The sequence below is a fragment of the Papilio machaon genome, chromosome 17 (assembly GCF_912999745.1).
Source record: "Papilio machaon chromosome 17, ilPapMach1.1, whole genome shotgun sequence".
NCBI classification, from domain to species: Eukaryota; Metazoa; Arthropoda; class Insecta; order Lepidoptera; family Papilionidae; genus Papilio; species Papilio machaon.
This window is the reverse complement of record NC_060002.1, coordinates 2,229,695-2,253,522: the sequence shown is the minus strand read 5'-3', so window position 1 is coordinate 2,253,522 and position 23,828 is coordinate 2,229,695. Positions and strand designations below refer to the sequence as shown.

The 23,828-nt window shown below is 36.2% G+C and overlaps 1 protein-coding gene across 1 annotated transcript; it reads right to left on the bottom strand.

The window, feature by feature from the left end:
• Nucleotides 1-22: 22 nt before the first annotated feature.
• On the bottom strand, nt 23-23,443 carry LOC106712041 (DNA polymerase epsilon catalytic subunit 1). The gene is made up of 41 exons (XM_045681773.1): nt 23,332-23,443; nt 23,127-23,250; nt 22,401-22,619; nt 22,099-22,328; nt 21,093-21,413; nt 20,887-20,987; nt 20,185-20,326; nt 19,601-19,733; nt 19,397-19,510; nt 18,795-18,969; nt 18,077-18,344; nt 17,539-17,648; nt 17,252-17,370; nt 16,882-17,021; nt 16,259-16,441; nt 15,964-16,082; nt 15,312-15,430; nt 14,871-15,072; nt 13,995-14,316; nt 13,191-13,422; nt 12,132-12,305; nt 11,668-11,832; nt 11,201-11,288; nt 11,008-11,123; nt 10,226-10,458; nt 9,433-9,558; nt 9,039-9,132; nt 8,711-8,892; nt 8,152-8,348; nt 7,642-7,792; nt 6,880-7,035; nt 6,262-6,467; nt 5,539-5,683; nt 5,114-5,298; nt 3,970-4,094; nt 3,416-3,493; nt 2,757-2,914; nt 2,165-2,330; nt 1,429-1,607; nt 656-788; nt 23-273 (listed from the first exon to the last, which is right to left on the bottom strand). Exons 1-41 carry the CDS (start codon nt 23,409-23,411, stop codon nt 106-108), a joined length of 6,678 nt encoding a protein of 2,225 aa, XP_045537729.1. The 5' UTR covers nt 23,412-23,443; the 3' UTR covers nt 23-105.
• Nucleotides 23,444-23,828: the final 385 nt, after the last annotated feature.

Sequence of the window (23,828 nt, the reverse complement as noted above, 5' to 3'; positions counted from 1 at the left end):
ATGTTACAATATTTTTTTTATTAAATCATCTAAGCTGTTAAATCTACTATCTCTTTAAAGATGGAATACTGCTAGCGAAGCTTACTGTACATCTTAAATATTATATCACATGTTACTTAAATTGAATTCAATAAGTTCTAATAATAATGGCATCTTGTAGAATTCAGCAATGGTTTTGAATGTAATGAGTTGTGTCTGGATTTCTTTCTGCGGGACCATGAGTGCAAAATCACCAGCGCAGTCGCAAACAACAGCTAGATTTTCTCTTTTCACCTGTAATTATAGTTAACGTGAATTTCCACTGCTGTGACCCTTGTATTTGGAGTTTGGCTTGGAGTCAATGGATTGGTAATATGTTTCAAACAAGTGTCTTTTTTTTTATATATTACAAGGTGGCAAACAAGCAAGTGGCCACATGAATTCGCCGAAATGGCGAAGCGACCGCTGCCCATAGACATTCACACTTGCAGATACGTTGCCGACCCCCATTTGATGAAGGAGGAGACCCACAAAATATAATATTTAACCTTCCTATGCATTTCCTCCATCAAATCCACATCCCCTTCCCATCCTTTCCTTATAAGAAAAGTGTGGGATGGAAAGAGGACTAAAATTAGGCCTCCGGAACCAAATGGTTAATAAGTTTTTCACATACCTGATGGCACCTGGTACAAACAAGGTCTTGTAGTGTGTAAGTCATTGCTCGCCTGTTCATGACTTCGATAAGTCTCCATTCCAACTCCTGGTTATCGTAAGGAGTTCCACAAGTGGGACACAGACATACTGGCCTGTAACAAATGTTTTAAGTGTCGTAATAAATTTAAAAAAAAGTTAAATTTGACAATTGTATATTTTGTTAATATTTTAAATAGTTTTCATTACCTAATTGGATTTTTAAATAGTTCTAATTAAATTACATATCATTATATAATTAGTTACTTTTCTTTTTGATGTGAAACATCTATAGGCTCACTTGTAAACCGAATTGTTGGCGTGGCGACGCTTGCCGTGGCGACGGGTCGACACGCTATACTAAGGTATACATATATATATTTTATGTGTAGTAGAGTGTACGCTGAGGTATACATTATTATTATCATCATTATTTTTATTATCATTATTATTATTTATTTAATTATAATATTTAATATTTTATGCATATTACTTGTACACACACGATGTTTCACATCTGCCAGGCGTCCCATGACGGCTCACAAGTTTTTTTTTTTTATAAAGAAAATATTGGAAGATAAAATGTATTTGACAGTGGAGGAGACGAAATATCCTCTTATTATTCTCTCCTATGTCCATTGAAGACAGCAATTACAACATTTTAACTTCTTACTAAAATCTATGGACATCAATTTGTTCTTTTTCAGCAAAATTAGTTGACCCTTTGCCACCACCAACATATGTGACTGTACTTACGTATCATTAACAATGTCTCTATGAGTGTCCCTGCAAAGGTCGAGGTCTCTGCAGGCATTACATACGTTGCAGATAAGTTCAGGTAGTACGCATGAGGTGCAAGGCTCACGCCACTGCGCCGCACTACCAAATTCACCAACACCGATCAGACGAAGCAAGTTACGACGTAATAATGTCACCTGAGTACCAGAAATGTATTTACTATGACGAGTGAAACTGTAAATCCTGTCTTAATTACTATATAATTAACATTAAGGCTTTGTTCACATTAAATTCATGAATGAGTTATAATTATGGAGAATTTTTATAAAATTTAGTTTATGTAATTTTCTAAACTGACATGCGCATAACACTTTCTGCCATATATTTTATTTATTAGTCCCGCTTATAGTTAATTGCAAAAAAAATATGTCATTGATTTAAACTAACAGTCATAAACATTAAAAAATTAAAAACTAGTTATCGCCCGTGACTACGTCTATGTGGAATTTAAAAAAAAACTTTATTAACAGTCCATTTGTTCTTCCAGACTATGTTCTGCATCTATACCAAATTTCATCAAGATTCGTTGTGCCGTTCTGGAGATATCTTCTTACAAACATCCATCCATCCATATTAGTAAAAAGTAAGATAGTTGTGTAAAATGTAAAATACAATATCTGTTATTAACATTAAATATTGTCATTCTTATTTTATGTTGTTCTCATGGTATTTCTTAGTTTAACTGAAAAATTACCTGATCCTCAATGGAAGCATCAAGTGACAGCACTTTGCAGACAGCATTAACAAACAGCAGAGCTGGTGTAGAGTCTTCAGTGAAGGCGTCAGCTCGCAGTCCTGGCTGCGGCGAGATATCACCAGGGCGAAGCCCCGGCATACGTGTGTTTATCTTCTCTGTCACACTGCACGTGGAAACAAATGTAACAATTACTTATTAAAATAAAGCGAAGTCTTTCTTTACGTTTTACACATGAAATACGAGATGAATAAAAAAATACGATATACAACCAAACCTGGATAAACGAGAGTCCAAGAGATCGTGATGTTTTTCTCGCTCAAAGAAGTTTCTCTCTAACCAAAGTTTCTCGCTTATGTAGTTTGTCAGAACTGTACTATAACTCTCGCTTATAGACGTTTCTCGCTTTTAGAAATTTGATTGTATATCGCAATTTTTGATTATGAGAGTGAACCTATGAAGTTTAGTTTATTTTCCAAGGTATTATTGTATTTTATGAAAACTTTAAACTAGTAATATGGTATTTTCCTCAACTCTATAAACATTTTTGCTTAAAAATACATTATTTAGAGATAAACAGTGAAATCCTCACCGAAACAATTTCTGTGAGATCTCTCCAGCTACTAAAGCGGGCAGTTTATCCGGGGCGGAGTACGCGGCGCTGAGGAAGCCCGCCACTGCTGCTGTGAACTGTTCCCGTACCGCATGTGGTAGGAACTCCGCTAAGTTCCACTGCATCGTCACCTCACCCTGGGACAGGGTTTGATAATCCTTAATGCTTTTTTTATTCTTAATTTTTTTACCAGTGGTAGGCATCAATAACATCTATGGCACGGATTGCCTTGCCTGCAATACCACGACCACAAAGACCACACACCTCAAATGGAAGCAATTCCTCGTACAGTCTGATGAGTATGTGTTCCGGAGGCTTAATTTTAGTCCCCTTTCTTATTCCAACCTTTACTCATAAAAAAAGGATGGGAAGAGAATGTGGTTATAATGGAGGAGGGGATACATAGGAAGGGGATATATTCGATTAAAAGTTAGCAACGCATCTGCAATTGCGGATAAAGGTAGCGGTAGCGTAGTTTGATCGTTTGTCTCCTTATAATATACAAAAAAATTTCTTCACAACCACCATTTACTACTTCTTTCTTCGTGTCGCGACCGCGCCAGTGGAATTTCTTATAGAAATAGCGTAACGATTAATCGCACTAGTGGAAATGAGTCTTAATAATCTATGATACATACCTCATCTTGTGAATTACTCTCACTTGGTGCCGGTACTTGTGATGAGCCAACTTCCACTAAACCCGCTGGCAACTTTCCCTAACAAAAAATACAAAATAAATTTAATTTAAGCTAATATTAAGTAAGACATATCAAAACATTTGTATTGACCAATAATTCCATTATGAAGTTTTAAGCTAGACATGTAATTTTTTTTTTTTATGTTAACAAACAAAATTGAACCATAACTATGGGTAAACAGAAGAGAAAAAGGTGTCATCATTTAAAAAAAAAATGGAGAAAGTTAGAGTTCAAAGTAAAAATTTCCGTCGAACCCTGATAAGCGAGAATTTTTTTTAAAAACCTTTATAAGCGAGAGAGGTATGTCAGAACTACGCTAAGTGTAGGTCCTTGTTCTCAGCCTAACCCTCTGATTTGGCAAAATAACACGGTCCCTTGGATTCTCGATTATCCAGGTTCGACTGTATTTACTCTTTAAAAATCAAGTTTGTCCGACACGAAGGACCTAGAAAGGGTGAAAAAACTGGGTAGAGGCATTGAATGTGGCCAGGCACCTGTATGCCGGCGTGGTTTGCTTCATCCAGCCACAGCAGGTAGGACCAGCACTGCTTGTAGCGGATGTCGATGCCGTGGAACAACTCCTTGTTCCTGATGCTCTGCACCACGAACTCCACATATCCTGGGAAATAGTAACAAGTCATAGTAATCGTGGTGTATTACAAACAATGGATATTGACTATCACAGAACTATGAAATTGTAGTTATCCCTCTCATTCGCTTAAAAAAAAAAAACAGAGACAATATTTTTTTGGCCAACTAAATACAGTCGAACCTGGATAAGCGAGAATCTAACAGTGGTAGACGTCAGCAACAACAACATCAGTTGCACAAATTGGCCTCGTCCAGTGAAATACAAGGACCACACAGAAAACAGGCGTCAAGTGGAAGTAATTCCAAGTACAGTATGAGGAGTTTGGTGCTGGAGGCCTAATTTTAGTCCTCTTCCCCTTCCCATTCTTTTCTTATAAGGAAAGGATGGGAAGGGAAGGTGGATTTGATGGAGGAGGAGATGCATAGGAAGGTTAAATATTCTCTTTTTGTGCTTATCCTCCTTCGATTGAGGGTAGTCAACACATCTGCAATTGCGTATGTCTATGAGCAGCGGTTGCTTTGCCATTTCGGCGAATTCATGTGGTCACTTGCTCGTTTGCCACCTTGTAATATATAGAAAAAAATCTCTATAAGCGAGAGTTATTGTCTGATCCCGACAAATGACCTCGAAGAGCGAAAAACTCCAGTAACAGAGGAACCTCTATGAGCGAGAATAATATCGAGGTCCCTTTATCTCTCATTTATCCAGGGTTGACTGTGTATTTAATATTTTGCAATCTATATATATAAAAGAAAGTCGTGTTAGTTACACTATTTATAACTCAAGAACGGCTGAATCGATTTTATTGAAAATTGGTGGGCAGTTAGCTTAGAACCAGGAAACGGACATAGGATCATTTTTACCCCGTTTTCTATTTTTTATTCCGCGCGGACGGAGTCGCGGGTAAAAGCTAGTATATGATATTTTTTCACAAGCAATTACTTTTTATTATAACAAATCATACTCATATAATATGAATGACTGAATGACAACATTATCATGTGGTTGAAGGGAATTTTTCATAGTGGCAATACAATCTAACTCACCGATACCATCCATGACATTATTCTTCTTAGTATAGAGCAGTATCTTATTGAAGTCAGCATACACGATGGCTGAGCCGAGCCGCTTGAACTCCGCCACCAGCATGAGGAAGAGCTTCTTCATCAGGTTGTACAAAGTGCGACGTAGCGCAGGATCGTACAGTAGAGACGTTGGTGTTTTCAGCCATCTGGTGAAGAGAGAAAAATTTGTGTAAAAACCAACATTTAGGAATTAAATTATGCTAAATTTTGGTAACTTTCTTATTTCCAGTTTCAAATTTATTCTGGGTATAGCAGTATTCATATAGCTCGGTGGCTGTAAGTTCGCGCGAGTTTTGCGCATGATCTTGAGCCGCCAAGATATTTGAAAAGAACTATACTGAACCTAAGAACACTAGAGAGTTACAAGATATTTAATTTAGTTATACCTATAAAAGTGCGATATCTGATAATCAGCGAAGACGTTCTTGTATAGTGTGACGTCACGCAGCCAGGACGCGATCATTGTGCGCAGGATCTTAAACGCGGCACTGCATTGCGCCGCCTCGTCGTAATTCGTCGTTGCACTCGCACCTTACACATAAATAAAAAAATATTTACTAATCCATTAAGGTACATATATGTAAATATTCCTAATCTTACTAATATTATAAATGCGAATGATTGTATAGATGTATGTTAGAAAGTATCTACAGATCGGTTCAATGGATCTCGACTAAATTTGACATAGATGTAGAACATAGTGTGGTAGAATACATAAGCAACTAAATTAGTTTTTTTTGTAATTCAGAGCGAACGACACCTAGTACGTTTATAGAGCAGCGCATAGTGAGCTATGTCAGGATTTTTTTTGGGTATTACATACGACTATGTACTTAAGTGTGATTTTCGTATGTACACGAATTTGACGTACTTGCGCTCGTACAGTCAGTACCTTTTGGGATGATCCACTTTTTGCAAAATTGCCTTCCTTAACTAGACAAATTTAGTCCCTTCTTTACAAAATAACGAATTAATTAAGAGTTGCGCAAATACCATCGTTTTTCGAATAGACATATTTAAAAGCTGCATTGGTTATTGTTGAAATGCTAAAAACTGTCACTTTCAAAATGGAATACCGACAGATGCCCTGATAGTACATATGCACTTACCCGTAGTGGAAGTGATCGCATCTTGTATAGTATTGTGTTGGGCACCAAATGACGTGGCGGCGCTGGTACCTTCAGCATGCAGTACATGCTGAGCTTGCAGCAACGCGCACACGCTCAGAGCATCACTCTCCAACTCCACGCAGACTCCGTATGCACCGCTCGCATTGTGCGTACATCCAGACATCTCCTCTACTTCACTTACTAACCTAAGAGAAAACAACGTATTCATTTAACTGAAAATATGAATGCTATGACACATATTTCTACTTTAGTATGTCAAAGTCAGAGGTTAAGCACTTGACTTGTAATCTGCAGGTCCTGGGTTCGAATCCCGTCATATACCAATGTGTTTTACGATTCTCGATTTATGTACATTTATTCGACGTTCTTACAGTGAAGGAAAATATTAAGATGCAACCTGCATATATTTGAGAAGAAATTCAAAGATTTTTGTGAAGTTACAACACGCACTTGGCCAGCGTGGTTGACTATGGCCTAGTCACCCCTTAGGGTAGGCTCCGAGCTTCTCAGTGGGGACTTATTGTGAGCTAATGATGTTAAAGTTTGTAAGTAAACTTTCCAAGTAATGGTTCTACTGCAAGTATCACTTTTATTAACCTATTATCATCAATTTCTCTGCCGCCCAGATCTGGTCTCTCCAAATTAGAGCACCAGAGTACAAAGTTGTTCTTGATGAGATGTCTCGCGTAGAACAGGTCCGCTCCGAACAGTGTCGGGTCTGATGGCATATTGCCAACAGGTACGTGGAAATATCTGCAACAAAATACATTGAATTCTACCAATTTTGTACAAATATAGTGAAATAAAGTTGAATAAATCACATTTTAAAGATTAATACCCCACTGGTATTCTAACCTGAAAGATCAAAAACTAAGCTGTGGGTCTATTTTATATAACAAGGTGGCAAACGACCAAATGGCCACCTGAATTCGTCGAAATTGTGAAGCGATCTCTGCCCATAGACATCTGCAATTGCAGAAGCATTGCCCTCAATCGATGGAGGAGACTAACAAAAAGCCAATGTTTCCCCTTAATATGCATCTTCTTCATCAAATCCACCTTCCCTTCCCATACTTTTCTTAGAAGAAAGACTAAAACTAGAAACTATTTCGATTTTTTTATACTTTTGCAACTATAAAATTTCATACATGTACACATCTATATATATAAAAGAAAGTCGTGTTAGTTACACTATTTATAACTCAAGAACGGCTGAATCGATTTGACTGAAAATTGGTGGGCAGGTAGATTAAAACCAGGAAACGGACATAGGATAGTTTTTACCCCGTTTTCTATTTTTTATTCCGCGCGGACAAAGTCGCGGGTAAAAGCTAGTTTATTATAATTGGAGATTGTTACCTGCATTGTTCAATGGTCATATTCAAGACGGAATCCAGATTGAGGTAGTGTCGGACGATTGCGCGTGCGCCGATACGCTGCCACTCCAGTGTACTGTACAATGTCTCCACGTCGCGCACATGCAGCGGCACCAAAGGAAATTCTGACAGACCTACATAACACAAAGATAAAGTAACTAATGGAAGTTATAGAAAAGATTACATTTGAATCCTTAAAATATGCCTTTCTGCGAGTTATATGACCTAATATTCAAAAACACAATTTTAAGTATATGGGGGCGGGGCATAAAACTAGTCACGCCCACATAGAAGTATGCCCCGCCCATTTACGTCCCGTCAATACCTAAGTGTGAAGTCAACCAACCAGGATATGGTCAGCATTGTTGACCATGGCCTAGTCACCCTGACTTAAGGTAGGCTCCGAGTCCTTCACTGGAGAAGCATGTTGAACTGATGATGATGATGAATGATGAGATGAGCAGTGTCATGTAAAGTTGTGTTGTATGTGTACCTGGGACCAGTGTGAGCAGTGCTGCAGGCGAGAGCGCAGTCTGCAGCGCGAGCAGCGTGGCTCCGCAGCGCTCGTCCCGGTACCGCTGCAGTGCGCGCCCCACTCCCCGCCACACAGCACGACCCTCACTCTCCACCACCGTCTCCCACGTCAGATCGCCTCCCACCAGCTCACTCTCAGCTGTGCCTAACTTTATCCTGAATACACATCCATATTTGGCAAAAGACACGTGATCACAAAATACTTACTAAATAGCATATATATTCTTGCAGACATACTAGCTGTCGCCCGCGACTCCGTACGCACGGAATTAAAAAAAAAGTGAATAAGTAGACTATGTGTTTTTTCAGATTTTTTTCTACATTTGTGCCAAATTTCATCAAGATTCATTCAGCCGTTCTGAAGATACCTTTAAACATCCATCCATCCATCTAAACATTTGCATTTATAATATTAGTAAGATCTATGCCATATTTCATCAAGATCCATTGAGCAGTTCTGGAGATACTTTCTAACAAACATCCATCCATCCATACTAGCGCATTTATATTATACTCACTTAGCTGTACGTTCCGCAGCAAACAATGTATTCATATTAGGTAGTTGATTCGTCTTTACTGTATCAAGTACAAATATGTAAGCTTTTTTAATAGGGCCAAGTATTAACGCCCACATACTTCTACTTGAGTTTAAAGCTGAATGTTGATACAGGAATATATGTTTCACAGGAGATACGCCATCCTGAAAAGTACATACATTTAAAATCGGATAACTAAATAATTATTAGTGTCGGTTTCCACTGCAAAGACATCAAGTAAAACATTATTTTCTTTATATTTAAAATATTCAATTAATTAAATTATATAATTAAAATATTAATTTCATACTTGTTTTGGTAAATATGGCTGATGTGCAACACTCTTGAATTGAAGTTGGCTCAAAGTGAACGTATCCATAATGTTTGAACCACTTTGAAGCATCCTAAATAAAAAAAAATTACAATATTTTAACATTTTGCATCGAAATTCGAATAATCGATACAAAAAAAAAACAATGCTGTCAAAGAATTTAATTAGCTTCCCACTTATAATAATATATTTAACAATAAACTGTCAACATAAGAGCTATAACTTAACACGTGTGTTTGTTATTATGACAAGTTTTTGACTTAATTGCATTTTGTGAGAAAATTTGGTAAGATAGGTGAAGGGTGGGTAGGAAATTAACGTCCTCGACCGTACAAATGACAAATAAAACATGTTTAATATACTTATATCTTACTTTCTCGCCTCCTGCGGATCGACTGCACAGATACAGCCAAGTTGCACTAACACTCTGAACTCAAGACTCATCTGAGTCTCGTAAATGCCTTCGATCTCTGGAGCGGATAACTCTCCCATTAATTCCCTATAGATTAAAGTTTTGAATAATTAACAAAAAAATATCTTAATGAAGTGATATACACGAATGAAAAAACCTTAGCAAAAATAATTAAAATAAAAAAAACTTTTTAAAGACAAGTTTTTATTACGTACTTAATTAAAAGAACTAAAAAAAGACAAACTACTCGTCAAAAATGAAACAAGTCCAAACTCTATGTGGTTGTGTCATTTCATTGCAAAGTCCCTTCCTCCATCTTCCAACTCCATCATCAGATCATCATCATCTCATCATAAATAGCATTGACATGAGATTTATACATGTATGCAAAATTTCAGCTGAATCAGTAACCGGGAAGTAGATCGAATTTAATTTGTAAGATTTAATGACAAACATAAAGACAGGTGAAACTAAATAAACCTTGTAAAATCACTTAAACTGTTAATTTCAACGACTAATTAATTAATTGAAAATTTATTTACAACTAGCTGTCGCCCGCGATACCGTTCGCGCGGTATAAAAAAAAACTTTGCAAGCAACCAAAGTATTCTGCCACTATGTTCTACATCTACATACATGTCAAATTTCATAATTTGTTATACCATTCTGGAAATATCTTCAAACAAACATCCATACATACATACAAACTTTCGCATTTATAACATAAATACTATAGAAATTTCAAGAAACTTACTCCTGATGTTCTCTATATATCTGTTCAGGGACAGTATACTGGTAGAGATGCAGTGCTGGATGAGCACGCGGCAGCACTCTGGTACACCTCTTCCAATACCTGCCGCTGTCACTGTCGCGACTCACGCGCTGGTTTACGTAAAATATACGAGGTACTGTCAGACGGATCTGATGTAACTCGTTACCAACTAACGCCCATAGTCTGAATAGACCAGGCTCTGATGTTTCCGATACCTGTTTAGTTAAAACATTAGAGTGAATTTACAGACAAAAATAATTCAATCTTTATTTTGTCCGACTAACTGAGGACTTAATAGATGAAATTATTTACTTTTTATTACAATTTTTTCTCTCACATCCACTAAATTTGTTTTTTTGCCTATGTAATATACTCAATGACACTCTGGGGATGAAGACAAATCGAATGCCACCACATTCGTCAAAATCGGTTCAGTTATTTAGGCTCTAGGTCGACACAATGGAATCTACATACATACAAAGAAATGTAAAACAACGCGCGAAAAACATTACCCTTTTTGTCAGTTAGGTAAATAACCTCCTTCTTTTTGAAGTCGGCTAAAAAAAAGAAAATCATGTTGACATTTGATTTTTGTATTGTTATAACTTTAAAGAGTGAAGTGTTTCGAACGTAGAGAGAGAGAGAGAGAGAGAGAGAGAGAGAGAGAGAGGGAGAGAGAAAGAGTGAGTCAGAGAAAGAGAGAGTGTTATGTGGAAAACATAATCTATGTGGAAAACTAATCTGATTTGTATTTATTTTATCACCTGTATAATCTGCCAGGGAGTATTCAATAATGTACGTTGGGCTCTCTTCAAAAACCCACCCAATGTGTTAACAGGACCAGTACTTTTAGGTATAGCTGGTGATTTATCCATTTTACCTAAGAAAATGTTATTTTTAAATATTTAAATAATCGTTATATAATAAAAAGAAATATTAAAATATTTTGTAGCTCACCTCTTTTATTTCTATTTGCTAAACCTCTTTGTTCCATTTGCCATTTCCATTTCTTCTTTTGAAAAACAATCCATGCAATGCGTTCTTCCTAAAATATAGCATTTTTAATGTATTTTTCTCATAGAAGTGTATCTAATCTACTTTAATTAGTTAGAAAATCTTACTAATATTATAAATGCGAAAGTTAAGATTTATGGATGTTTGTTAAAAGCGAACGGAGTCGCGGGCGACAACTAGTGATAAAAATTTAAGTTAAATATTAACTTTTGTTTTGTTGGTGAAAAGTGTCTAAAATGGCCGGAGGTCTAATTTTAGTCCCCTTTGCCTTCCTTAAAAAGAAATGATGGGAATGGAAAATGGATTTGACGGAGGAGGGTATGCATAGGAAGGGGATATATCTGTGCATCCCCTCCACCGTCGATTAACTCCACTATTATGATATAAAAAAATGTAACAAAATGTCATACTCTTGTATCACCAAATGGCGGAGGCGATCCCAAAGCTTCCCTCCACGTGGCGAATTCTTTAGTAGGCGATTCTTCACGTTTCCTCTTAACTTTATGAACTATTGGTCGTATAGGACTTTTATTTGTAGACGCTTTGCCAATATCTTCAATATCCATTTCCGTATTCTAAATAATTTGAAAACGACAACAAAAGAAAAAAATAACATGAAAACATTTTTCAAGAAATTTAATAAATACTATACGCGCACAGTAACATGTGACTTAAGATTAGTGACGTCACAATTGCGTTGTTAACAAAAGAAAGTTGTATTGTGTTAAATGTTTTCCGTTATATTTAAGTATCATGTTATTGTACTCGTATTGTAATATACTATAACTGTATAAATCGGTTTCTAAGACCAAAACCTCTTTATAAAACATATTTAAACTGGGACTGGTTTCAGAAGCCCACGGTAACTACTTACACCAGAATCATCAACATGACTCCCTCCCGCATCATCATCTTGGTTCTGCTGCACATCTTTAGGTTTAGCACTGAACATATCCGTGATCTTCCTGGTTTTGAATTTATCAGTCTTGGCAAGCATTTTCTTATGCAGCCAGTCAGGATACTGAACTCTTGGTACTGGGTTGTCCAACTGTATGGATAAATAAATGCAAATGCTTAGATGGATGGATGGATGTTTGTTTGAAGGTACCTCTAGAACGGCTGTATGGATCTCGATGAAATTTGACATAGATGTAGAGCATAGTCTTGAAGAACACATAAGCTACTAATTAAGTTTTTTTTAATTCCGCGCAGACAGAGACGCGGGTGATAGGTAGTGTTAAATAAATTTGATTCAGCGTTTTGTCTGATGAGTGTGAGTTCCGGATGCCTAATTAAATCCTTTCCCTTCCCAACTTTTTTAAGTTTTTCTTATAAGAACAGGAAGTAGATTTGATGGAAAAAAGGGACGACAGGGGGGACATTAGAAGAGGAAATATTCTCTTTCAGAGCGTCTCCTCCTCCATCGATTAAAGTAGGTTTTCAACAATTCAGGTGACCGCTTCCTCGTTTGCCACTTTATAAAAACACAATATAAAAAACAAGGAAACATAACACATTCAGTGCCAACTGACTAGCCAACAAAAACATTCATAAGAAAAAATCCTAGTGTCATTAAACGTATTAACTTTTTTTATCGCACCGACTTCTCTTCTTTAATAAAGTCATAAGTTTTATCACAATAATCACGAAATGTATTTAAAAAAAACATATTTTATATCTATCTATATATATAAAAGAAAGTTGTGTTAGTTACACTATTTATAACTCAAGAACGGCTGAATCGATTTGACTGAAAATTGGTGGGCAGGTAGCTTAGAACTAGGAGACGGACATAGGAGCTTTTTTATCTTGTGTGCATTTTTTTTATTCCGCGCGGACGGAGTCGCGGGTAAAAGCAAGTACTGAATAGAGAAGCAACAAGAACAAAGATACAAGTGAATTGGAAAACATCGAATACTGTAATATCACTAACCCCTTGCATAGCGGCTGGTATGGTGATAATCTTCTGTATAGCACCGCTAAGTCTTTCTATGTAGTATGCCCAGTCGAGTACATCTCGTATATCAACATCATCAGACACACCAGGGTCCTTCAGCCAACGTCGAAGGTGATGTCGACGTACACCCGCCGGAGACTGGAAGATGGCCAGCGGCACCGCGCGCTCCGTCACCGGAGCACCCTCCGGCTTGCGCGATATTATAAATCTATGGTCGAATTCAATGGAAATGAGAAATTATATATATAATATATCGCCAGCCGATGATCTAGGCTAGGTCTAGGGGGGGGGGGACCTAGCAGGATTTGGTCATATTCGATTAGTAATTTTATACTTATTTTTATATTTTTAAGTTCTCTAGGAGAGAGGACAGCTGCTCCCCCCTTCCCCCATTGGAGACAGCTATGCTGGATGATAATATCATTTATTGTCTATGGATTTATTATGGAGTGTTTAAGTGTTTAAATTGATGATACAAACTATTTTATTTCTTAAATCTTACTAATATTATAAATGCGAATGTATGGATGGAAAGATGGATGGATGTTTGTTTGAAGGTAGCTCCGGAACGACTCAACAGATATTTATGAAATTTGGCAAATTGGCAAAGATGTAGAACATAGTATGGAAGACCACATAGGCTACTTATTAAGTTTGTTTATAATTCCTCGCGGGCGAAGTCGCGGGCGACAGATAGTAAGTTATATATATTGTATTTAGTTTTCGCCATATCCAAACACCATGTGCAATGTGAAAAATTTCACTGAACCAATCACCAACCTGCAAGCTAAACCAGCATCTTTGACCATCTCATCACCGAGGAACTCAGCCAATCTTTTAGCAGTCGATATAGAAGTGGACTTCTGCCCTCCGTAGTTTTCTAACTTCTTAGACATTGATCTATTTTCTGATATCAATTCAAACAGTTCCGAATCGGGCATATTCGAGCCCTTACTGTACAACACATCTAGCCAATAATCAGCTACTTTCGCGACTGCACTATAACAAGACTTTAAGTCATTTCCCTTTAAAAATGCTTCAAATACTGATGATTGAAAGATCTTTATCAATTGCAATTCACCGCGACGTTTTACTTCAAAACCTGAAATTAAATTAAATGTGTTAACACATTGCATGCTGTGATTTTTTTCACATGAAAGTTAACTCGTCTTTTGCGTTGGTAGCATTGAATGTGTTGATATAAAGTGAGTATTATTGAAAATAATGTACAAAAATGCTCGTTTGCCCCCTTCTCTTATAAAAAAAAAACATATAACCATCCTTATCATGTTATTAGAAAATCTGAGATAGCATCATTATTTAAGTTTTTAATCATCATCAGCTCACAATAAAACCCCACTGAGGAGACTACTAGCACCCTAAGTTAGGGATGACTAGGACATAGTCAACCACACTGACCTAGTGCGGGTTGACTTCACACATATCTTTGAACTTCTCACAGATATATGCAGGTTGCATCACTAAAATGTACATTTGTAAATCAAAAAAACATATTGGTACGGTGGGATTTGAACCCAGAACCTGCAGATTACAAGTCAAGTCCTTAATCCCTGAGCCACCGACGCTCTATATTGTTTAATTTTTTTTTGCATTTTCGATGTCAATTAAATGTTTAAGAATTTAATGATAAGTTACCTTTCAGTTCAGCAAGTGAACCATCAAAGTTAAATACAGCATATCTCTTCTTCAACTTTTTGCCCTCCTCTTTAGAGGCGGGCAATACCATAGCGAGGTAGGGTCCGTCCACTTCAAAGAATATAGAGTTTTCTGCTCGTTGTTCATAGGTTTTTGTCTCCGCATCTTTCAACTCAAAGTATTGGTCATTTGTAAAATGATCCTGAAAAATCACAAGTCATTACATTATTAAAATTACATAATCTTACTAATATTATAAATTCGAATGTATAGATGGATGGATGAATGTTTGTTTGAATGTATCTCCAGAACAGCTGTACGGATTTCGCTGAAATTTGACACAGATGTAGAACAATAGTCTGGAAGAACACATAGGTTACTTATTAAGTTTTTTTTAATTCCGCGCGGACGGAGTCGTGGTCAAAAGCTAGTATTAAATACCTTGACCATAGCATTAAGTACTGCGTTAGGATAGGACACGTTAATTTTCTTCTTCTTCTCGTGAGTGCTCGTTATAGTTACGTTTTCTGGAAACGAGGCTGGCAGTACACACCAAATACCTGTACCAAATATTATAATTTTACTAATATTATAAATGGTGGATGTATAGATGGATAGATGTATGTTAGAAGGTATCTTCAGAACGGTTGCATGAATCTCGCTGAAATTTGGCACAGATGTAGAACATAGTTTGGACGAACATATAGACTACAAAGTTTTTTTTTTAATTCCGCACGGACAAAGTCGCGAGCGACATCTAGTCATCTAAGAATTAAAAGTAATCTATACATAATATTAATAAAAATCTAAAAAGAGACACATTTCATACTAATGTTGTATTTGCGAATATGATGACGAAAAACTAATTTAAAAATTTTTTTATCCGTCTGTCTGTCTGTATGTTTATTCGCAAGGCGTTTGATCCGGGCAATCTCCGGAACAACCGCACCGATTTTGACGGGACTTTGACGAGAAGGTAGCTGATGCACGCGCACATGTTGTAGGTCATTTTTATACGCTGACAAAGTCGCGGGCGGCCGCTAGTACAGTAATCAAAAATATATATTTTTTAATTTATAATATTATAACATACCGTCAGTATCCAATTCTAGCGGACGTCCAACTTGTTCGATGATCTCACGAGCTCGCATTATTATATTTGCGCCTGTGTAGCAAACGATCCCCGCCATCTCCATACTGTGCCAGCGAGCTCTATACAAATTAAATAATAAAAATTAACACAAGTAAGTCTACAATCTACATATCTATCATTATTTTACATACGAGTGAATTTTATTAAAAAAATTTAAATAAAGTACAGTCAGGGTAATCTTTAGTGCACATACATTTGCCTTGACTGTACTTTCGTTTGACAGTTTGTCACTTACCCGCGTCTCATGACATATCCGTAGAAGGAATTTAGGATACATTTGTGCGCGAGCTGCAGTGAGTCGTATAAGACTTCACGACTCTTGGCACTCTTGATGTCAGCCGCATCGCCACTCTTTATGGCCGCCGACACCATCGCTTTGGCTTGTTTGTTTAACGCCTTGTATTCGTAACGACGGTCCCTTTAGTCAAAAACATAACATAGAATTTTAAAATGTACACTAAATTTAGAAATTATAATCTTACTAATATTATAAACTAGCTTTTACCCGCGACTCCGTCCGCGCGGAATAAAAAAATAGAAAACGGGGTAAAAATTATCCTATGTCCGTTTCCTGGTTCTAAGCTACCTGCCCACCAATTTTCAGTCAAATCGATTCAGCCGTTCTTGAGTTATAAACAGTGTAACTAACACGACTTTCTTTTATTATATAAGATAGATGTAAATGTTTAGATGTATGGATGTTTGTTTGAAGGTATCTCCGGAACTGCTCAACAGATCTTTATGAAATTTGACACAGTTGTAGAACATACTTTGGAAGAACACATAGGCTACTTTTTTTTATTCCGCGCGGACAGAGTCGCTGGCAACAGCTAGTACGATCATAAAATTGATTCTAACCTAAATGCTCGTACTGTGTCGACGTAGAAGGAATTCTCCTTCTGACAGACAGTTGTAGTTCTGACTTCTGTTCGTGTAACTTTAGTTTTCTTGTACGCCACCTTACAATAATCAGCTAGACGCTTCTTTTCATATGCAGCCTGAAGAATAAATATATACAAAGTTAGTTATCCTTAAACCACATCATCACTTCATCAGGTGGGATCGTGGTCAAGCACTAGCTTATTCAATATAAAAAAAAAAGTAGAGCATGCGGGAGTTAAACTACTTCTGTTAACTTATTAGAAGAAAAATAAGAAACTTACAAAATAAAAATTATGGCTTTAAGAAAGAGTTCTTTTGAATATGTCTAAGTTAATTTGTTATTTACCTGGTCTTCTTTAGGTAAAACGTGGAAGGCTCTGGTGGGACCACCAGGATGCAGTGGAGGGAACTTCTCCGTCTCCAATTGCTGCTGGATACGTTGGTATTCACTTCTTGTTGCTGGCACTGAAAATAGCAATAGAAACTAAAAAAATATTATACGAATAAAATAACTATAAAAATATTTAAATCTAGAAGTGAAAAAGTTAAAAACAAAGTGGTAAAAAGAGAAAGAAAGGGAGGGAAATAGAGAGAGAGAGAGAGTGAGACAGAGAGAGAGGGGGAATGACTCACAGTATTCTCCGCGCCACATCCAATCCATATGTCGCTGGCAGACGGCATCCGGTCGGTTGTAGTCGCACACCGCACAAATACTAGAGTTAACCATTGCCGATGGCTGCAATCTAAAAAACGATGGCTCTTGTACTATATCATACCGTTTTACACCGACAAGAACCGCGGCGTCAACGCGTTATCTACTCGTTGATGCCTTACGATAATGATTGAACCTTTACTATAAATACCAATGATTCAAGCGGAAAAAAAGAGTCCTATATAAACAAAAATTTAGTCAAAGATCACATAATTTAATGTTTTCATTTCTTTTAAAAATAAAAACTAGATGTCGCTCGCGATTTAGTCCGCGCGCTGTTTAAAAAAACTTAGTAAATAGACTGTGTGTTCATTTAGTCTAGACAATGCTCTATATCTGAGTCAAATTTCATCAAGATCTGTTGAACCGTTCTGGATATACCTTCTAAAAAACATTCCTCCATCCATCGATCCATCCATCCATCCAAACTTTCGCATTAGTAATAAGTAAGATTATAACCTGTTAGTCAATATAATATTGGGATACATAGCGCCGACATCCAAATGGTATATTAATGGATTCTCATCTCTCCGGGGATGATCTTTCATGTGCTGTAATTTGGCTTTGATTTCTGCGCAAACCTCATCAAAGTTGGTGACCAGCTCCAATGGTATACCTTCTTCTACCTCTATAGCGTGTTTCATAGTCTTCTCTGTTGTCTCTATGAGTTTGTCCACAGCTGATGGTACTATACGGAACTTGCATTTGATATCAGCACGGAATACACCTGAAGTTGAATAATAAAGTCCATTGAGACGATCACCTCAACTCACAGTCGCTAATTGGTCACTAAGGGGATTACTATAAGAAATTTTGATTAAGGAAGACCATACCCTTATATCAAGTAAGCGACCACCACAATTCGATGTAATGGCGAAGCAACCACCGCCCTTGGACTTGAAAATGCGTAGCCTAGCTTCAATCAATGGAGGAGGAGACATACAGAAAGAAAATATTTCCCCTTCCTATGCGTCTCTCCTCTTTCACCCTAACATCCTTATAAGAAAAGGGTGAGAAAGGAAAGAGGACTACAATTAGACCATCGGGATGTGTAACTTAACCGACCAGTACCTAACCTGCGTAGTTGACTAAGACCTAGACACTCCTAACTTGGTAAGACTGTTAATTGTTCTGTGCAGATGACAAATGTGTTGAAAAATGTACAGTAATGTATTACCTGATTCCAGTGCCTCAACATGTCCACCGACATACGTCTCTGATTCCAGCACATGTCCGTCTGCAGTCAGCTTATTTAGTTCCTCCACTTGTTTGTTAGGGAATACAATATTTGCATGGAATGCTTCCACCATTAATAAAGACTCGCATAACGTCCCAGAACCTTTCCGCAGTACCTGGAATTTATTCCTTTTAATTAGTTCCCAGTGATGCCATATATCGGTATTATTTATTTCTAATTAAATTTGTCAATAATTCATTACTCTACACAACCAGAATACAAGATTAAGGTCTTAGATAAAAATAAAATACTAGTCACAAAATGAGATCCCACAATATTCCAAATTAAATAATTAATAATTGAAATTTGGCACAGATTTAAAACACAGTCTGGACGAGCACATAGGCTACTTAATATGTTTTTTTTTTAATTTCGCACGGACGGAGTCGCGGGCAACAGCTAGTAGACTATATTTATTCATGTTTTTAGTAGTAGTAGCTAGTAATATATAAAATATGAAATAAACAATCTAATGTATATAAATAAGTTTATGAGAAAACAAAAACATAACATACATATAAAAAAAAATAGTGAAAACTTACCTCATCAGGTTCCAAAGGTATGATGGTGCAGAGAGCAAAGATGAACGGATGAACATATTTCATATAAAGGTAGTATGTAGCTACTGCATCTGATACTGAATAGTTGGATAACACCTAGAATTAAAATACATCTATAATTTGTTTCTATTCTACGACTAGATGGAAACATTGCAACATGTTTCATTACTAAAAACATGTTGATACCTGTGGTTGTTCCGCTGCCATTCTGCACATATCCTCAGGGTCGAGCTCCACGGGGTCGTAACGCAACTTGGCCTTCGCAACCGCCTTCAGTCCTTGAGAACCAACTGGCAAATATGAGTCTCGCTTCACCCAACTACAAATAGTTACAATAAATATTTATATTTCTACCTATCACTTTAGAATTAAAAGATCTCAAGGTCAATGGTATAAATTCTCTTTGTAAGATATCTTATACATAAGGTGTATTTAAATAAAACAAGTTATCTGTCTATCTAAGAGACTGGTTTTTACTTAACTGTGGAACATGCTCCATTGCTAAAGAACTCATACTAGAACATATAGTAATCGCTTTCATTTTAAATGAAAAAACTAGGATAACAATATCATTTTATACAGCTGTTTTTGTACTGTAAAAGTTTAAACTTGGTAATTTTTTCATCTAATTAATATTATGAATGCAAAAGTTTAGATGGATGGATGGATGTTTGTTTGAAGGTATTTCTGGAAAGGCTCAATGGATCTTAATGAAACTTGACACAAATTTAGAACATAGTCTAGAAGAACATGCTACATGTTATACTAACCACAAACAGTCCATATGCATGGCCGGTCTGCAACCATACGTCCCATCTCTAGCGGAGATCTTGCTGAAGCCAATCTCTTGTTTCATGTCCAAGCCTAAAGTGGCCGCGCGCGCCTCCACGAAAGGCCAGTCGAAGAAATCACCTTTAAAAGGAAAATTTATATTTTAAATCTCATCTTTACAATTTTTTTTACAATTTTTTTTTTTTTACTGAATTATACATAATATTGTATGCTATTAAAAATCTTGAACATCATTAGTCAATGTTAAAATATTTTAGTGTTCACATAAAAGTACTATAGATAATGTACGGTGTCGGAGGAAAAATTTTAGTCATCCTCCCCTTCCCACACTTTTTTATAAAGGAAATGATGGGAAAGGGAAGATGACTAAACTTTCTTATAAAGGAAAGGATGTGAATGAAATGGGGATTTGTTGGAGGAGGGGACTCATAGTAAGGGGTAATATTCTATTTCTGTGCATCCCCTTCTCCATTGAACAAAGGTCGGTAACGCATCTGCAATTGCGGATGTCTATGGGCAACGGTCGCTTCGCTATTTCAGCGAATCATGTGGTCGCATGCTAGTTTGCCACCTTATAATATAAAAAAATAGAAAATAAAAACATTTAAATTATTATTACTAAATTATTTCTGTATATTTTGTTTGTTAATAAATTTTGGATATATTTTTCTGAATCTTACCATTGTATGTTACAAAAATGTGCGGCTTAACATCCATGATGTGGTCAAAAAACTTTTGAATCAGGGCCAATTCATTAACCTCATTAAACACTATGAATTGACTGGAAAATACAAATTAAAATATATTAAGAAAATTTTGTTTTAATCTACATTTTATATTAGATTAGCAGTTGAGATACTTCAAAGAAAATAAAAAAAAATTTCACCCTTCAAACTCCGGCTTAGGCGTATATTCAAAATCTTCAACATCAGTGGATATAATCTCTCTATTAGTGATCAAATATCCTTGTCCATCAATCATGTACGATATCATCATGATTTGATCCGTCTGTGAGTCCGGGAACTTTAGTGGTAACTTTGTAGTCTCAATATCAAAAGCCAGAACAATAGGATCCGGCCGTTCAATTATATCATCTCTCTTCGTAAATATCGGTATTTCAGTGCCACGACTCTTTACCGTGTACCAAGTGCCGCAAAATATTTTCAAGTCTATTGAAACTCTTACGTGATATGGTACATCATGTTCTCTATAAAAAAAGGTATATTTTGGACATTAGGCTGGACTAAAATATGTCCTACTCAATGATATGAGCTGTTGTATCCAAGCTATACACATAATAAAACAGTGGTAAATCCCGCAACAACAATATTTGTTGGGTGTACGAATTAGCCGGGTCGACTGGTGCAATACCACGACCACACAGAAGACAGGCGTGAAGTGGAAGCAATTCCGCGTTTCGTCTGATGAGTGTGGTTCCGGAGGCCTAATTTTTGTCCTCTTTTGGAAGTGGATTTGGCGGAAGAGGGGACGCATAGGAAGGAGAAATATCCTCTTTCTGTGCATCCCCTTCTCCATTAATTAAAGGTAGGCAACGCATCTGCATTTGCGGATGTCTATGGGCAACGGTCGCCTCGCTATTGAGGCGAATCCAGGTGACTGTTTGCTCGTTTGCCACCTTATAATATAAAAAAAAAATATTACAATATGACCATCCCTTTTAGGTGTTTCTCATTAGACTGTTTAATTGAAAATGGAAAGAGTTTTTTTTTATTCTATAGTCCAATTGCTTGGTAGGCAGATCAACCCAATTAGAAACACCCGCCTTTTGATTCTCTTTGAAAAAAAACTGAGATAACATGTCTACCTATATATAGGGTGTCACAAGATTTAAAATAAGTTACTGCATTATAAGTTATTTGCCACTTAAATACCTGATATCAATAATATTCTCCATATGATCTGTTGTTTTCTTTGCATGCTCAATAGCAGCAGCACTGGTCAGAGCATTAGTTAACATTTCAGAATAAATAGCGTCTTTCTTTTCTCTCTCTTTATTTTTATTTACAGCAGTCAGTATCTCTCTTCTCACTTTCATTAATTCATTTTGGGACATAAATGAGAGCTTAATGTAACGCTGCTTTAGTCCCGACAAGTGATTAAGCTGAAAAATAATTTAAATTTTTAATTTGTTTTCCGAGGTGCCTTCTTAACAAACATATTGCATAAAACATACCAAATCCAAATCCTCCTTCTCAACAATGTCTATTTTGTGTATAGTTCCTGCATATTTCTTTGACAAATACTGAATGACCTCCTGTTCACATTCTTTTCTTGATGATATAAGGAAGTAAGGTTGAAACATGAGGGACACTTTGAACCGAGAACCATCCATTTCAATAAAATAATAGTCCATCGCTGCAACCAGTCTTTTATCTTCATCCAGTATTTCAGCCTAAAAGTATAAATTCAAGAGTCATCTCCCTGATCATCTCTATCATCAACATCAGCTCATTATACATCCAAACTGAGGGGCTGAGAACCTTCCCCAAATGGGAGTAATTAATTAAAATTAATTTTTTTTTTTTTTTAATTTATTTAATGTAATTATACCCTCAATTTTTTTTCTTAAAGTACACCAGCCGTAAAAAAATAATAAACATTACAAATAGAACAAAACTATTCAGTGATACTGTTACTCTTTATCACACCTATGTACTTGATAATCATCTTGATAAGTTCAATAAAATGCATTTATAAATCTTTTCTTCAACATATAAAGTAAAATAAATAAATGAAACAAGGAGAAAGATTAATAATATCTAGTACTACTTCTTAAGAACCTAAGTCTAAAAAGTCTTTATTATTTTAACTAATCAAATACTAAACGACCTAATCTCACAGAAACAATTTGATTCCGTTTCTTTTTATAGTGTTTATTGAAGTCTTCTGTGATACTTACAGTATGCATGTTAATGAGGTAGCCAGTGCGTTCTTTTGTATCACGTACTCTTTCGAATCCATATTTAGAATCAATTCTGTCATTATCGACAGCGATACGAATTCTGGACTCTGAAGATTCTTCTCTGAAGTACAGAAAACACGCATGAATAGAAAATTGTTTCACCCTAAAATATCACTACTAATTAAAAAAACGTTATGAAAACCTGCTAAGTGAGGATGGACCAGCATCCTTTTTGTTTTCACTTTTCTCTGCTCTAAATTTTCCTGTATTTTGCAAAACCATGATCAAGAATAATAAATTAAAATACAAATTAATTTCATCTCATTACTTTAGTTTAGCGTACTTTGTTTTGACTTTGACGTATACACAACTGTTACATGTCAAATTTCGCGCCGTTTTTAGATATTTGTTCGGATACTCGATCATTACGTAATAGAGATCAGACTGTATTTTATAAACTGCTTTGATTTCGTACCTTATTTTATTTTTCTGCGATTTTTATACTTAGACTTGATAAGTATAGATTATTTGTTAAGCTCGTTACTATCATTTATTTATTATTTAAATGTAAGAGCAGTTGGTGTGAGTTAATAGAATCTCCCAGAATGATTTTTAGTGTAAACTTACAGTATATTGGAATAGAGATAAAAAATAGCATATTGTCATTGCAATCAAAATTAATCATCATTGTTAAAAAAA

What these genes read in the sequence shown, in the direction of transcription:
- LOC106712041 (XM_045681773.1), bottom strand. Translation starts at nt 23,411, where the DNA reads ATGGTTTTGCAAAATACAGGAAAATTTAGAGCAGAGAAAAGTGAAAAC. An exon ending in GACACAGTACGAGCATTTAG is followed by an intron (nt 16,442 to 16,881) that starts GTTAGAATCAAT and finishes TTTTGACTAAAG; the next exon opens with GGACCGTCGTTACGAATACA. An exon ending in ATGCTTCCATTGAGGATCAG is followed by an intron (nt 1,608 to 2,164) that starts GTAATTTTTCAG and finishes TCTGGTACTCAG; the next exon opens with GTGACATTATTACGTCGTAA.